The sequence below is a fragment of the Panulirus ornatus genome, chromosome 64, assembly GCF_036320965.1.
Source record: "Panulirus ornatus isolate Po-2019 chromosome 64, ASM3632096v1, whole genome shotgun sequence".
In the NCBI taxonomy this organism is placed as follows: domain Eukaryota; kingdom Metazoa; phylum Arthropoda; class Malacostraca; order Decapoda; family Palinuridae; genus Panulirus; species Panulirus ornatus.
In genome coordinates, this window is record NC_092287.1 from 26,147,136 (window position 1) to 26,165,454 (window position 18,319).

Sequence of the window (18,319 nt, forward strand, 5' to 3'; positions counted from 1 at the left end):
ACCAAACAACACAATGATTTACAGTCACCGTACAGGCTGTGGTGGTGATTGGAGTGGTAGCCCCGGCAGTTAGTAAACTGCTCGTAAAGTCCGGTGTTTCTGTTGGTTGGGTACATCCGTTATTTACCTGTTATACTGAATGGCTTTTACGCACTTGTTTATGCGTAGCAATGATCGGAATGTTGACCCAAGTTCATTCGAGGTTATACATGATCCCGTCAGCACGATAATGACCCCTAGTCATTTCAAAGACCAGGTCACGATGCCTAAGGGTCGTACCGTCGTGCTCTAGGGTCTTGTCGTGCACAAGGGTCGTACTGTCGTTTACAAATGGTCGTACTTGTCGTGTAACACTAAGGATCATGAACCCATCCAGACGACCACTTGTACCTGCGTATCTTCCTCCGGGCGGTCACTTCTTGCCAACCCCACCCCTCCCCTTAACTCCCCCTGAGGTACTCCTGCTGGCGATGCGACTCCATTCCCGCCACCGTACCTGCAACTCAGGCCCGCCTCCTACTCAGCGCCTCTCTCAACATTCTCCGTCTCTCAATACCGACATCTCCGTTAGATCCCTCGGCAGACGCGAGGGTCGCACATCTTCATCTCTCACCAACCTCTAGCCCTCCCCACCACCACCACCGCCAGCGCCCCCTCCTTCCCCTCCCCCAATCCCTCCGCAGTATCACGATCCCTCACACCTTTTTAACATCTATCCTTCAACATCGGCCTCTCCTTCCCCGCCCCTTGTCCAGGGCGGGTCGGTCGCTGGCTGGTGGGACTTGCGGGAGCGCGCGGGTAGTGAGGGCGCTGCCTAGCTGGACTAGTTAGTTGACGCCCGGACGTCGTAGGGGAAGCATCTCGCTCGTGTCTCCGCGTCCCGTGGTGCTGAGCCAGTGATCACCCCATCGCTTGGGGGAAATATATTGGAAACTTTTACTCAGACCCGGATATTTATTTTATATATTTTTGTGTGACTGAAAACTGGTACTGTACCTTTGTGTTGATGGAATATTTCAACAAGGTAATAGAAAGCTTTGTGATTTGTTTTTTGTTCAAGTGTTTAGCTTTTTTTTGCGTGTATTGTACTTAAAGTATATTGTAGTGAGCACCAGGTAAGTGCATGAATATATGTTGCTACACTCAGTTTTAGTTTTGATTTTTATTCGTAACTCAAGTCTTTCTGGTAATGTGAAAACCTTTCATAAAACCTTGAAATTTGGGATTTAATGTTTTGTCGAAAAATACGGATCTGATAAGGAGTTGTCTATCACCCGAAGTGTCACAAATTTATAGTAAAAATATATCATGTTATTGTGTCTGGTTGTGTGGATTATTACGCTTCTCATGTAATTTACGTAGCTGTAGTTGACGCAGAGGCTGTATCTGCTGTATTATATAAATCTACATGAGACTAGTGTAATAATATTCTGTTTTCTTGATGCGGACTATCATTTGTCATCTGACTCCAACATTATATAGATAACCGCATTTATCTCTGTAAGCGCTTATTCCCTCCCCCCGCCCCAAGTCCGTTACATATTACACGTGGGCAAATTACAGCCTACGAATATATTTACGGTCGAGGAATGAAGTTAGAATATAGCGAAACCCGTAAATGACCAGCACCCGTGTTTCATATTTAACCCAGGATCGCCACGTACCAGTATAATTGTTATAGGGAAGCTTACTGATTGATTTGTTTCGAGTGACCATTTATAGGCAACGATGACTATCAGAAAAAGGTGTTGACGGTGATGGAATATTCGTAGATATAAATGAGGTCGGCGTTTTTCGGCTTTAAGCGTAATATAAGAGCATACGAGAAAACCCAATAAACTTACAAGATGTGGTGGAAAGGCAGACAATAAGCTTCCGTCTATTTCTCAAGACATTTTCAAGGGCAACTCGGTTTCCTTGAAGATGTCTCGAGAGACAGACGCTTTACCATTGTGGTAAATTTCCTGTGGGTTTATTGGTTTAACCTCCACGGCTATTTTGATGTGAAAATATTTCTTTCATCATACTTGAAACAACTAGGAAATTGCTGAAGAGCAACTTGATACAAGAAGTGTATAAAAGGCGCTATTTGAATCTGGTGTCCGGTGAGGTTAGGCTGGCGGAGGGAGTGACTTGCTTGGCTGGGGTCCTGAGGTATGGCTCGCGCCGCTCGTTCAAGTCCCCGCCACCAGCCGGCCGGTCTCCGCCACCACCCAAGCAAACACCCGGGTGTCAACCTCCTCACCTTCGTCGGGGTTGAACGTTTGAAAACCACCACTGTGATACGTATTGGTTAGTGATGACCCGTTGTCTGGTGTAGTCTGTTACATGGCGTGATGGCTGGAGTTCTCCTCGCTAAAGGAGGAATTAATTAGTTTTATCAAAATACTCCATGTCACTTTGAGATGCGCAAACGCTCAATTCAAAAATGCGTGCTGCGTGTGTGGTGAGAGTCGTGGTATGTGGCTTAACTCCCCTTGGCGGTGCCACCGACTTGCTAAGGCGCCTGGCCAAGTCATGCAAGCCGAGTACGTCTTTGGATCCCATACAGAGGAACAAGCCCATCATTGTAGGCTGGGATCACACCGCTGGCCCGTATACGCGTTTCCCTCTGTGCTCTTACTAGCTTATCCTTCCTCATAACTTGAAGTGTGTATTTTTTCTTCCCCGAGTAATGACAGCTTGGTTGATTCTGGTTGTGGTCTGAAGCCTGGGATGTTCACCTCTTTTCACTGGTCAGGTCAAAGGCCAGACTGTCATACACACTGGTCAATACCGTCGCGATCAAGAGGTTAAACTTTTTGAAATTAGTAGACTGTTAGCGGACCACTCCCGGGCGTCAACACTGTAAGAGGAAGAAACATCATTGTCACTACTCTTATCTTCAGCTTGGTTACATTGTGGTTTTTGGTTGGTCTGTGGGGTATAGGATGGTGATGCTACAACGCAATTTTAGGCACATAGCTTAAAACTCTTAGTTATAAGATTAACGACTTGAAATTGCTTCTAAGCCCATTTTTTATGAAATGGCAGAATTGATTTTCATGATTGCTGATCTTTTCCTGTTTTAAATTGTGGCTGTGACGTAGTGAATGTTTTTATTATTTTCCTGGGATTCCATCAGTCGTGGTGTGTCGTGTCTCCAAGCTTATTGCACGGATTAGTTTTCGCTGATGCATAATCAAGTAGATGTGGGAACTGTGAGGTGATCCTCAAACTATCAGTAGTAGAATATGTTGACACAAGGAAGATTATTATTATTATAAGTTAGGTAACATTTTTCTACTGCTTTCCGTTGTATATAGTACCACTCGCCCAAGGCCTCTAGGAGGTATAGTTAACGTAAAACTATTCGGGCGGCCCAAGTGTCTATGGTACTGTGGAGCTAATAATGTTTTTGCTGAAATGTTCAGTTTTTCACGGTTTGAACACTCGCTAGCAAATGCGACTAGTGTTAACAATGTAGATTATAGCGGGAGTTCCGAATTATGTGCCTCGGATGAAGTCAGAACTTTGAGCAAATACTATTATTTGTCATATCCTGAAACTTTATCACTCTTACACCCCTTCTCCCCATGTAAATCACCGATTTATGATTGCTGTTTTATGATGTGCATACCGGATGGTTTTTGGGATAATGTAATTGCTCTTATTGATATTTTAAAGGACGTGGGCGAAGTTTCAACGGCTGTAATTTAATTAATTGCTGTTATTCATTCATATACAAATTTCAAAATAAGGAGCTGGTCTGAATAATTTTACAGACGGTAACAGATTTTTTTTTAAACATTACCCGTACAATGATGCTATGATTTTCGAGGCTTTTTGTGAACAGCTGAGGTTTTGGGACCAGGATGTGATTTAGCTACTCTGATTAGTCATGCTATTTGTGGCTGTGTTCCGTATCCTCCACTCGCTAGGATTGAGACCAAAAGTTACGCTTGCTCCAGTTGATCAGTTAGGTTATTTCGGGTGGTCGCAGTCCGTAGGCCATTGTAACCTGACCATATGGACCTGGGTCACGGGTTCTGGAGATGCTGTTCTAATCGGTCAAGCTGTTTAATGCCGCAACTTGGCGGGTCACGTATTCGTCGAGATTTACCCCCCTCGTTTTCTCTTGAAGCTCCCCACTGGGCGGTCCTTAATTCATTTAAACTTGCAGGAAATATATTTTGTTATTCTTATGGCTCCTTATTAGTGATGCTGTTTTGGTCTCTCGCGCCTGTTCTGCCAGTAGGCAGCGGTGTTTAGGGTAGATCAGGAATTATGCATATAGAATTTTTCTTTTTATTCAAGTTTTCTGGATTTTTTTTTTACCCGAATTAAGCAGAATTCATCATTTACCTAAGCTCCGCACAAATTCAAACTGCACGGGATAAATTTACGTACACAATGTGTATGTGTATTTCAGTTCCCGCATACGTACATGAGCATTTGTTGAATTAAAAGTGAATGCTGAATTTTGACTCCGGATTTTTCAGACATCCTGAATATCATGATGACGTCTTTCGTCAGCAGAGAATAGGTAGAATTGTAGTTATAATTGGTAGATGTTGGTACTGGATGACGCGTGAGTGTGAGCGACCGTTGCTGAACGGTTCTGCATCGCCTGATCCCACCGTCCGTCCGACTTGGTGGCGGCGTCAGCATGCAGGAGTGTATTCTGCGTCCTGGGGAGGGAGTACAAGTGTGTCCATTGTCACCGTGGGTTTTGTCTCTCGTCTCCACTCAGAATTCGATCCTTTCATCCTAAATGGTTATTTCCAGAACCATGGCCAAGGTTCGTAATTGAGTGCTCATAGCGTAGCTTAAGCTTAACCAAATCCTGTTTTTTAGAATTATATATTATATAGCTGTTCGGTATAGAAGCCAGTCTCCTTTTTAGGTGATATCTGTTTGGTTTAGAAGACACCAGTTTGATTTATAGGCAATAGTTGTCTGTGATAGAAGAAAGCAGTGTATTTTCGAAAGGCACCATCAGTCTGGTAGAGAACCAATATTCTTCGAGGATAGCTAGCTTTCTGGTAGCAAATAGGAGGAACCAATATGTTTTTTAGGTGAAAACCGTCTGGTAGTTACCGAAGAAACCAGTCTGCTCTCCACAGAGCAGGAAGGACTTCATGGGTCCGTGATGGGAGAAGTAAGGCACGGATTTCCGTGGGATATCACGAACACTAGGCTACATTAGATTGGTCTCGCTTCGCACTGAATATTGTCCTGAGGACAGACGTTTCGCCAGTGAGTATTACTGAATACGTGTTGACAGTGAATACGATGGTTGTTTGAGCAGTGGTTGACATCAGGTTAATAATTCCCCTGGTCCATCACTCCTGGGATTAGATATGAATACATTATTTAAATGAAATGAAATACCCGTTGGTCATTCATATGTGTGGGGGTTTATTTACGGTAGTCCATTACTTGGAGTGATTGTATATTTCTTATTGTCTCAAGAGTACAGTATATTGTCTGGTTTTACTATCTTTGTAGATATATTGTGTTAGGATTAGAACATTGTCTTCATAAGCTCTTATTGTAAAGACTGTAGTGTTGGTTTTATATCTTGTAGCTTTGTTATAGAATTGCGTGACTTTATAGCTGTATTGTCTGAGGATTACGCTACTGGCTTGATATGGTATCTTACAGCTATATTGTCATACGATTATGTTACTGTATTGATATATTGTGTTATAGCTGTGCTGTCGTTGGATCAGAATATTGTCATGATATAAATCTCATATCGTTATATTCTTTTGTTATACGACATTATAGTCTCGGAAGCGCATATTGCGCTTATATCTCTTATAGCTATATATTATTCGGATATGCATATTGTCCTGCTATACTAATTCATGTCTGCATCAGTTCATTTTAATAATGTCTCGCAGTGATATTGTCTTGGATTTAGAATATTGTCTCGTACTAAGGACCAATTTTACTTTTTAAATCGTCATTAACTAATTGTATTCAGAGGATGTCAAGCGTTGAGTGGCTGACTTGTGGGACTGTTGTGGTAATTGAGTGATTGGTGTTTTTGTGGTGCTTCTGGGTTGCCAGCACCTCATGATTGGCCCATTTGACCGCGCGTAAATTACCTTGTTTACTGGCTAGTCCTGGTCGCTGGGATATCCGCTATATAGGCCATATGTTATCGTGCATTATTCTCATTTTATTGATTTTATTTGATAATTGTGTCGAATTACTTTTTTTTTTTCAAACAATGTAAAAGGCAAATATTTCCGCGTGGGGTTTATGGTGTACGATGGTCCGGTTGTTGGGATGGTGTTGAGTGTCATGGTGATGAATGGTTGTGTGTGGTTGTCTCTTGTCAACGTCTGGTAGTTGTGGTAGGGCGGTACTGTGTGAATATGTACGGTTGACTGGACACGAGCGTTTTAGGGTGAAGGTTTGTGATTGTCTTTGATTTACTTGGCTTGTGAAAATATTTTTTGGTTGTTATCTGAACGTCTCTAGTTAATGAGAGGAGTACATAGTATTTAATCGTACACAAACGTGTCTGTGTTATGTTGTTTCTCTTGGGTTGAAGAGCCACCAAACGATCCTCTAAGGCAGCTGTATTTTTCAAAACCAGGTGAGAGAATTGGGCGCTGTTCGTCGTTTGTAGGACAAGCGAAAATTAAACGTTAAGAACGCCTCATTATACTCGAGCATCGCAAGAGGCATCGATAACAACGACTTGTAGCGAAAGAGTTGCTGGTCCTTCCTGATCCCATCTGTCCCGCAGTGTGTCATCGCCGTGAGGCTTCACTTGTTACCGTTGAAACTAAGTTGAAGGCATGGATCGCATCTGGCCCATACCATGTCGTGCCGTATGTGTGACAAAGCCACTAACCTGAAAACAGTGAATAAGTAATTGCTAGTGACGCCACGGAATGAGATTCATTTTCACATTTGGTATATATATATATATATATATATATATATATATATATATATATATATATATATATATATATATATCAACCATTGGATATCATATAATGGCTGAGACAATATGAGAAAGAAATCAAAATCCTGTTATTGTTTCCTGATTTTCTTTTTTTTCGTGTGTATTTGCCATTATTCGTGGATGGAGGTGGGGTTGATTTCTGTGTTGTAGGCTGGGTTAAATGACAAAATTGCATAGAAAAAGGTTAAAGATCGCTGGTCAAAATAATGGTATTTGATTACAGTAGGTTGGGCATAAACTCAGTTCAAGTACATTTGTTTGGTTCCAGGAATCAAAGGAAGAATGAAATCAAGAAAAGTAACATTGCCTCCGTAATAAAACGTAAATTCCTTCAGCATAACACTATTCGTGCAAACAGGATAGTAATATTTAATGGTGGCCAGGAAGGTGAAGAAGGTGTTAAGTTTTGCTGTGGTTATTGTGGGAGAATCTGGTATTGCAAAACTACCAAGAGAATATTCAGTATTTACCTCGGAGCTGTATAAGGTATACAGGATACAGTTTATTGAAGTGAGTGATCGCAAAATAATTAAATGTGTAGTCGATACAAGGTTCCCAGAATGCACTCCAGGCCATATGACACTCTGCTTCAGTACCTCCAATGAATCCAAGATTGGATTTTAAGAATGTACTCAGAGCATAAGAGTGTAGAATTCTGATGCTTGTTCATGGACATGTTGGCATCACTGGTGATAAGATAGCAGGTGTTGAGACAAAAGGGAGTTATATCTAGCAGTCTGTATACAAGAGGTAGATGGTAGATGCTGTGGCTAAAGCAACTACATCTAGCAATCTATAGATGAGTGTAAATTAGAAGATGCTAAGGCTAAAGCATCTATATCTAGCTATCTATATACGAGAGTTATACCTCACAGAGACTGTGAGCGGAGTAGATGATTATATTGAATGTAGAACGCAGGCAAGATGGCACACGGAAACCTTAAAGAATAACAGACTACAAAGGATTAAGAAAGGTGTTGGAGTCATATGGAGAGGTCACCAGCTCTCAGTATGACACCTGAATTTCATTGTTGCCGTAATTGATGAGTAATATATATAAAAAAAAAAGGAATCTCCGAGTCATATACTATGAATTTTGCACTAGAATTGGAAGAAACGAAGTATTGGGGAAAAAATGATACTAATGTCAACAGATTTTTTTTTTTGTGAAGAGCCAAATTATATGATTTTACATAAATGGTTTTGAGGTTTTAGAAATATTTTTTCAGGCTAAAAAGCGCTGAATATCCATTAAATTTAAGCGTTCTATGACTTCCACGGCCTTTATCAGTCTGGTATGTTATGACAAGGCTTATGGGATCTAGCATGTTCTAGAGATTGCTACCCTGTCTAGTGTGACAGGTATTTGTCATTTCTGTCATTATATTAGAGGTAGTGTGTTGTATAGTATGTTAATCACGGACTTGTCTGTTCTGTTATTAGTTTGGTTTATAATCTGTCTGTTCTGTTAGTATATGGGTGTAGAACTTGTGTGTTTTGGTATGTGGGTTCAGGGCTTGTCTGTTTTGCTAGTATGCGGGTTCAGGACTTGTCTGTTCTGCTAGTATGTGGGTGTAGAACTTGTCTGTTTTGCTAGTATGTGGGTGTAGAACTTGTCTGTTTTGCTAGTATGTGGGTTCAGGACTTGTCTGTTCTGCTAGTATGTGGGTTCAGGACTTGTCTTTTCTGCCTGTGTGTGGGTTCAGGACTTGTCTGTTTTGCTGGTATGTGGGTTCAGGACTTGTCTGTTTTGTTAGCATGTGGGTTCAGGACTTGTCTGTTTTGCTAGTATGTGGGTTCAGGACTTGTCTGTTCTGTTTAGTGTGTCACTCAAGGACTTGTGTCTTCTGTCAGTCTGGCCTTCAAGGACAAGTCTGTTCAGTTAAGTGTGTCGTTTTGAAAAGTCTGTCTGTGTAGTTAGAAGTGTTTCGCCTCTTCGAGGTAAGTCGGTCACGTCTTGTCTGTTCTACTAGTATGGCGGCTAAAGGTTTGTCTGTTATGTTTAGGTTTGTCTGTGGTATTTACTGTGTTGCTGTGGGACCCTCCATGGATTCTAGATTGTCCCAAACCTTGGTATATGTTACCTCTTGCGTTAGCCAACGGTGTGTTTGCATTTTTTTTCTTTGAAATGACAAGTACAATTTAAAAAGGAAAATTAGGAGAGTATAACAGGATTTTGATATATTTCGATTTATTGATGACTGAAAATGTAGAGAGTAACGCGGAGATAAAACGACGGGATGAACCAACCTTAAATGTCCCCTAGCGTTATTAACAAGTACTACATCTTGGTCTGGTTTGAGGTACGAGGCATTGTTACTAACTGCTCATGGCGCCCCACCCACGAGCCAGATCTAATCTACTCCTTTATCTTAAAGACTTGTGATGAGTTTGATCAACGTAGGCAAACACAACCTCACGGGAATTGTGGCAAAGTGGGATCAAGACTCCGTGAGCTCCGGCAGATGTGAGGGTGAGGGTGAGGGTGAGGGGGTTCATATTCACCAGCAGATTTTCGCCCGAAGTTGTCTTCTCGATGTTTCGCGGGGCGTGTGTTTGAGGCGTTCTTACCCGTCGGCGCGTCGTAACGCCTCTTGTAACGCGGCCCTGCTACAAGAGCCAAGTCGTGGATGATTGAATTACGCAAATATATCTTCATTAGAAAAAAAAAACCCCAACAAACTCGTTAGCCTTTGATAACGGCCGATGTACAACCCCGGGGGTTAAATACTACACCGAGGTTTATTATACCTCGGCCGGAGTTAGTTGGGTCTGTTTAGAATGCCAGTGTCATGTGTGTATATTGTATGTCGTATGTTCTGTTTAAAATTCCTCTGCTCGACGGTACGACGAACCCTGGGTGTGATGGTCTGGCCTTTCAGGATCTATGTAGATAAAGGCTAGGCCGTCATACCCAGCGATCGTACCGTCATACTCTTAAGTGCCGTACCGTCGTGCACCAGTATCGCACCGTCTTGCTCAAGCATCGTACCGTCGTACTCTCTAGTGTCGCATCGTCGTGTTCCAGTGTCGTACCGTCGTACTACAGAGTCGTACCGCTGTGCTCCAGTGTCGCACCGTCGTGCACCAGCATCGCACCGTCTTGCTCAAGTATCGTACCGTCGTGCTGTGGTGTCGTACCTACGTACCTACGTCTTGACTGTCTCCTTGTGCTCTTGGGATGACACTGGCACACCTCGGGAGACGTAGTAGGAACGAGTCACTTACCAGCGGCTGCCACCCGGGTACACTGAAGACAATAAATAGATCAGACTTTTTAGAGACAAGCGAGATGCCATACTGAAGCCGGGCGACCGCTCCCATCAGCGCTGGGAGGAGCGTTGGAACGGTGTCGCCGTCCGGCGTTGAAGAGACTGTGTCGTCAACGCTGACGTTGACGACGTCGATGATGGTGTGAACGCTGAGGCCGGGGGGGGGGGACCATCAACGCTGAAGCTGGGGGGGGGGAGGGTGTCATCATCATTATCGAAGCGATATTGTCATCAACGCTAAAGCGGTGTCGCCATCATCGGTGAAGCGGGCGATGCTACCAGCGTTGAAGAGGGGGATGCTACCAGCGCTGAAGAGGGGGATGCTACCAGCGTTGAAGAGGGGGATGTCACCAGCGTTGAAGAGGGGGATGTCACCAGCGTTGAAGAGGGGGATGTCACCAAGCGCGAAGCGGGGATTCCCTCAGCGGTAAAGCGGTAGGTGCCAACAACAACGGTGAAGCGGCGGTTCCGTTCCCGTTCCGGTATCGACTTGCATGGCTGTCGAATTCTAATGCCAACAGTAAATTTACTGTCGCAGGTAAGGTAATTGCCCGGACGCTCTGGTTTAAGAGGAGCAATCTGGGCGGGTATGTAATCCAACGGCTATCCACCAGGCGACCAGTAGTGTACTGGGTCGAGGTGCGTTGAGCGTGCGACCAGTAGCACTGGGTCGAGGTGCGTTGAGCGTGCGACCAGTAGCACTGGGTCGAGGATCGTTGAGCGTGCGACCAGTAGCACTGGGTCGAGGTGCGTTGAGCGTGCGACCAGTAGCACTGGGTCGAGGATCGTTGAGCGTGCGACCAGTAGCACTGGGTCGAGGTGCGTTGAACGTGTATGGTGTCAGTAACGACAGGGCCGGAGTATTAAACTATTTGAGGTAATGGTTGTTGATATTGTTATTGTTATTAGTATTACCATCAGGGTACACACAGTCGCCTACCTTAAGGACGATGGCCTGGTAGTGTTACTTAAGGATTTCTTACCCTGGGGTGCTGATGACATCACCCGTGGGACGAGGGTAAGTTCGTTAAGTAGGGGGAAGGGGTGGGGGGTTATTCGTGTGGGACCTGGGGGAGCTCACGACGGTACGACCCCATAGAGCACGACGGGACGACGACCCTCGTGTGTCCGTTCCGGAGGGGGTCGTACGCACGTGCTTGATGGGTCGTATCGTACCCCCTCGTACCCTGGGGAGGGGGGGATATCTCGCTCAAGGGAGGAGGAGCAGGAGATGATTTAGACGATGGAGGGAGGGAGGGAGGGATTGGAGACGCCTCACTGGTGAGGAGAGACGACCGGGCGAGCGCGTCACGCTGGCATGTCTTGATCAACCCACGGGTCGTGGCTAGGTCAGTCACAAGGGGTCTGCCTATCCACCGTACTCTGTCTCAAGTGGATGGGCCCGTCCGTCTGAGGATAGTGGTCCTACACACACACACACACACACACACACACACACCTGGCGAATCCAGCGTACATACGCCACAACACCGTCAATTGTGACCTGCAGTTACCCCAAACTTGATTTTTCTCGTTAAGTTCAGATTAAACAACAGTAGTTTTTTTTTTTCTTCGCCACTCCGGAGAGAGAGAGAGAGAGCGAGAGAGAGAGAGAGAGAGAGAGAGAGAGAGAGAGAGAGAGAGAGAGAGAGAGAGAGAGAGAGAGAGAGAGAGAGAATTCTTGGGAATTCTTCGGTCGCGTTGGGCGGCTCCTGCTGGGGAAGACGAGGGCTTCCGGATGTGGATTTATCGGTCAGTCGGATGCGAGGTTCCCAGGGACGGAGGGAGAGGAGCGAGGGGGGGGGGGGGGTTATGCCTGGAACCGGCTACGTCCCTGGAAAAGAGCGAGTCTCCAGGAATGGTTGTGGATAACGCGTCACTTGGATAATGACTCAGTCGAGAGGGAAAATGAAAACAACGCAGGTTTGAGTGAGGTTCGGCCGAGGGGGGGGGGGGATAATGACACGAAAGATAATGATTACCTTAATGAAGGTCTCCTTGATTGTATGGGCCTGCCACGCGTCAGGGCCAGGGTTCGAATCCTGGGCGCCCCTATGGTAACTCCTTATCATCCACGCGTCAGGGCCAGGGTTCGAATCCTGGGCGCCCCTGTGGTAATTCTTAGTCATCTCTCCCATGTCTGCAGCACACGGTGAAGACGTGTGAACGAACTACCTGGACGTAGACGGAGAGTAGACCTATCTCTACATAGGGCTAGTGCTTCTGTGCGGTTATCAGTCTTGAAGAAGCAGCCCAGGTGATCTTAGGGGCCTGAGGGAGGCTGTGATAACGACGGGCATCATCACTGAGGCACACACACACACACACACACACACACACACACACACACACACACACACACAGAAGCACGCAAGGTCCTCCGTCAGACAGTGTCGTTACTCGCCACGTATCTGAGAAGGAGAGAGAGAGAGAGAGAGAGAGAGAGAGAGAGAGAGAGAGAGAGAGAGAGAGAGAGAGAGAGACTGCAAGTCGCTGGAGGATCCTCTCTGCATGTGTCGACTTAAATGAAAGAGAAAGGAAGGAACAGAGAGGGGGGCCAAGTGAGGATTTTCCCTCTTAGGCTTGGTCCTCTGTTCTTAACGCTACCTCGCTAACGCGTGAAGTGGCGCGAATATGTATGAAAAAATATATATATATATATCAGAAGGATTTAATCTTCACTTGACTAATTATTCCACATTAGCGATTCATGACAGGGCGGGGGTGGGGTGTGCGGGACGGCCCGCTCTGCCTGCATCAAGCAGAGCAGTTAAATATAACTCACTGGTCACGCAAGCACGCCACCAGCCCTCCCGCTCAACCAGGTCACTCCTGTGTGACTCATCCAGACGACTTAAGTGTCTGTGTGTCTCATCCAGACGACTGTAGTATGTCATCCATACGACTCTGGCATGTCATCCAGACGTCTGTAGTATGTCATCCATACGACTGTAGGAGTGAACCCCACAGACCAGGTAGACAAAACAGCCCTCAGTATACACAGCAGTTAGTTTACCTCACCAGCAGTACACATTGCCCAGGGGGGAGGGAGGTATAAGTGCCCCAGGCCATTGTCCTTGCGATTCTTTAAACCACTCGAGACAGCATCTGAAGCCCTCATTAAAATCCCATCAACGCTATATATATATATATATATATATATATATATATATATATATATATATATATATATATATTTTTTTTTTTTTTTTTTTTTTTTTATACTTTGTCGCTGTCTCCCGCGTTTGCGAGGTAGCGCAAGGAAACAGACGAAAGAAATGGCCCAACCCCCCCCCCCCATACACATGTACATACACACGTCCACACACGCAAATATACATACCTACACAGCTTTCCATGGTTTACCCCAGACGCTTCACATGCCTTGATTCAATCCACTGACAGCACGTCAACCCCTGTATACCACATGACTCCAATTCACTCTATTCCTTGCCCTCCTTTCACCCTCCTGCATGTTCAGGCCCCGATCACACAAAATCTTTTTCACTCCATCTTTCCACCTCCAATTTGGTCTCCCTCTTCTCCTCGTTCCCTCCACCTCCGACACATATATCCTCTTGGTCAATCTCTCCTCACTCATTCTCTCCATGTGCCCAAACCATTTCAAAACACCCTCTTCTGCTCTCTCAACCACGCTCTTTTTATTTCCACACATCTCTCTTACCCTTACGTTACTTACTCGATCAAACCACCTCACACCACACATTGTCCTCAAACATCTCATTTCCAGCACATCCATCCTCCTGCGCACATCTCTATCCATAGCCCACGCCTCGCAACCATACAACATTGTTGGAACCACTATTCCCTCAAACATACCCATTTTCGCTTTCCGAGATAATGTTCTCGACTTCCACACATTTTTCAAGGCTCCCAAAATTTTCGCCCCCTCCCCCACCCTATGATCCACTTCCGCTTCCATGGTTCCATCCGCTGACAGATCCACTCCCAGATATCTAAAACACTTCACTTCCTCCAGTTTTTCTCCATTCAAACTCACCTCCCAATTGACTTGACCCTCACCCCTACTGTACCTAATAACCTTGCTCTTATTCACATTTACTCTCAACTTTCTTCTTCCACACACTTTACCAAACTCAGTCACCAGCTTCTGCAGTTTCTCACATGAATCAGCCACCAGCGCTGTATCATCAGCGAACAACAACTGACTCACTTCCCAAGCTCTCTCATCCCCAACAGACTTCATACTTGCCCCTCTTTCCAGGACTCTTGCATTTACCTCCCTTACAACCCCATCCATAAACAAATTAAACAACCATGGAGACATCACACACCCCTGCCGCAAACCTACATTCACTGAGAACCAATCACTTTCCTCTCTTCCTACACGTACACATGCCTTACATCCTCGATAAAAACTTTTCACTGCTTCTAACAACTTGCCTCCCACACCATATATTCTTAATACCTTCCACAGAGCATCTCTATCAACTCTATCATATGCCTTCTCCAGATCCATAAATGCTACATACAAATCCATTTGCTTTTCTAAGTATTTCTCACATACATTCTTCAAAGCAAACACCTGATCCACACATCCTCTACCACTTCTGAAACCGCACTGCTCTTCCCCAATCTGATGCTCTGTACATGCCTTCACCCTCTCGATCAATACCCTCCCATATAATTTACCAGGAATACTCAACAAACTTATACCTCTGTAATTTGAGCACTCACTCTTATCCCCTTTGCCTTTGTACAATGGCACTATGCACGCATTCCGCCAATCCTCAGGCACCTCACCATGAGTCATACATACATTAAATAACCTTACCAACCAGTCAACAATACAGTCACCCCCTTTTTTAATAAATTCCACTGCAATACCATCCAAACCTGCTGCCTTGCCGGCTTTCATCTTCCGCAAAGCTTTTACTACCTCTTCTCTGTTTACCAAATCATTTTCCCTAACCCTCTCACTTTGCACACCACCTCGACCAAAACACCCTATATCTGCCACTCTGTCATCAGACACATTCAACAAACCTTCAAAATACTCATTCCATCTCCTTCTCACCTCACCGCTACTTGTTATCACCTCCCCATTTGCGCCCTTCACTGAAGTTCCCATTTGCTCCCTTGTCTTACGCACCCTATTTACCTCCTTCCAGAACATCTTTTTATTCTCCCTAAAATTTACTGATAGTCTCTCACCCCAACTCTCATTTGCCCTTTTTTTCACCTCTTGCACCTTTCTCTTGACCTCCTGTCTCTTTCTTTTATACTTCTCCCACTCAATTGCATTTTTTCCCTGCAAAAATCGTCCAAATGCCTCTCTCTTCTCTTTCACTAATACTCTTACTTCTTCATCCCACCACTCACTACCCTTTCTAAACAGCCCACCTCCCACTCTTCTCATGCCACAAGCATCTTTTGCGCAATCCATCACTGATTCCCTAAATACATCCCATTCCTCCCCCACTCCCCTTACTTCCATATATATATATATATATATATATATACACACACACACACACTAAGGCACGTACACAATTTGTCGACCCGCCCCCATAGGCTAGGATCGACACTCGACCCATAGGCTGGGTCGAGTGTCGAGCCATGTTGTGTACTGTAGAGTAAGCTAAGCAGGGCATGGGGAAGGGGGACAGTGGCTCCTGTAATCCTCTCAAGGAGGAGATTCCCCCATGTAGGGGGGGGGGGTGTGGGGTTAAGGGAGGACATGTGCCCAGTCACGCCCTGGACGGATCAAGACGACCTGGGGGTGAACTGGGTCTAGTTAAAGGTCTCGTATACTGGTAAGTGTGTCTGCAGTAGCTGTTGCTCCCAGGCCTTCCGGTTGTGGCCTCACCCCTGGGGGGGAGGAAGGTTGTTGTTATTGTGGCTTGTGAGACAGACGGACGGACGGACAGGGCTTGTTGTAGCTCGTAAAGGAACCTGGCTTGTGATCGCTTTGGGGCGACGAGCCGTGGCTTGTTAAGGTAGCTGGCGGCTGATCTGGCTTGTGATGGCTTGACACGCTGCTCTTGTGGCTTGTGACGACCCCCAGCTTGTAGTTCCCGGGACGGGGCTCACTTGTCGTGGCCTACAACTCGACCCTAGCTTGTAGTGGGGTGGGGAGGACTTGTAGAATGGCGACGCAAGTCGTGTTTCCAGCGTCTTCGGTGATGGTGGAGGGGAACGGAGGAACGGAACGCAGACCCATGAACATGGGGAACAGACGGACCCTTAGGCTCGACGGTCCTGACCCTCAGTGTTATGGGGTTTGGACCTTTGACCTGCAGGAGGACCCATGAGGGTCATGGTCAGTTTTGCCGTACCCAAAAGATTCTGACCTTAGAACAGTTTCTAAGGTCGATATTATCATTGCACTCGACAAAATCCTGTCCTGTAAAGCGTTCACTATACATTGTACCATCATTAAGTTCATGGATTTACCAAAGTAATCCCCTTAGCGGTCTTGGAATTATTGACCGTCAGCTGGGCAGTGATGTAATCCTAGAATTATCAGACGTACTTTTTTGAACTCGCAGTTTACGGATTACTGAAAATCCATCTTGCGGATTTCCCTGGGTAGGATTACTGGTGGTGTGTTGTGTTATCTTGGGATTACCACGCGTACTCTGGGGATTAATGAAACGTCGAATGGGGATTTGGTAGGATTATGCTTATTAAAAGTAAGCCAGAGATGGTGATGTGTTAATTATTGGACAAGAGTGATTGTGGATTTATGGCTGCGTGCACGGGGGAAAAATTTTACTTTGCAAAATACAGTAGACAGTTTGCAACATACGGTAGACAGTTTTCAACACACGGTAGACAGTTTGCAAAATACGGTAGACAGTTTGCAATATATGGTAGACAGTTTGCAACATACGGTAGACAGTTTGCAATATACGTAGACGACTTTTTGCAATATTTAGCAGACGTTTTGCAATGTACAGCAGACATTTTGTAATACACCGCAGACATTTCGCAATATATTGAAGATATTTTGCAACATTCGGCAGACCTTTTGCAATGTGATACAGATATTTTGCAATGTATCGCTGTCGTTTTGCAAGATGCGGCAGACAATTTGCAATATGCAACAGTCGCATTGCAACATGCTATAGACATTTAGCAATATGCATCAGTCATTTTGCAATTTGCATCCTACTTGTAGAATTCCCGGGAGGCATTACGCAATGTACGGTAGACATTTTTGCAATATCCGGCAGGAATTTTACAACACAGTACAGACAGTTCTCCGATTTACGTCATGCGTCTGCTAATTTACAGCAAGCAGTTTTGCAACATAAGACGGAGATTTTGCAGTGAATGGCAGAGGATTTGCAGTCATCGAGGTATTTCGCAATACACAAGATATACATTTTATATATATCTTTCTTTTTCTTTCATAGTATTCGCCATTTCCCGCGATAGCGAGGTAGCGCTAAGAACAGAGGACTGGGCCTTTGAGGGAATATCCTCACCTGGCCACCTTCTCTGTTCCTTCTTTTGGAAAATTAAAAAATAAAAACGAGAGGGGAGGATTTCCAGCCCCCCCGCTCCCTTCCCTTTTAGTCGCCTTCTACGACACGCAGGGAATACGTGGGAAGTATTCTTTCTACCCTATCCCCAGGGATAGTTTATATATATATATATATATATATATATATATATATATATATATATATATATATATATATATATATATTATATATATATATATATATATATATATATATATATATATATATATATATATATATATATATATATATATCCTCTAGTTCCTGAACACTCCTCATGGCAATTTACATGAATGAGAAACCTCATTAGGAATGTATGTCAATGTTTGTCATCACTGTTTATACACTGTATTCCCAGACTGCTGTACTTGAACGCACGATTTACATATATGGAGAGAATGGTCTTGGAGCCTTGAAGATTCTTCTGGACTAACAATTTTTTTTTTTTTAAGTATATTTCACATTGTATACGTAGAAGAAATCTTTATAGAAAGGTAGGAATTATTTACGTCAAGTCTGGTGAGTTACGTATTTTATATTGGAGGTTATTATTTTGACTCTAA

The 18,319-nt window shown here is 44.6% G+C and overlaps 1 protein-coding gene across 3 annotated transcripts in view; it reads left to right on the plus strand.

Moving 5' to 3' along the window:
• Window positions 1-677: 677 nt before the first annotated feature.
• The window catches only part of LOC139746107 (uncharacterized), a 131,595-nt gene continuing 113,953 nt past the window's right edge, over window positions 678-18,319 (plus strand). Inside the window, exon 1 of one of the 3 annotated variants that reach the window (XM_071656946.1) lies at window positions 678-1,024. In XM_071656946.1, coding sequence (XP_071513047.1) covers window positions 1,007-1,024 — 18 coding nt within the window. In that variant the 5' untranslated portion in view covers window positions 678-1,006. The remainder of the gene's footprint in view (window positions 1,025-18,319) is intronic. The other 2 variants (XM_071656944.1, XM_071656947.1) reach the window with 2 other exon arrangements.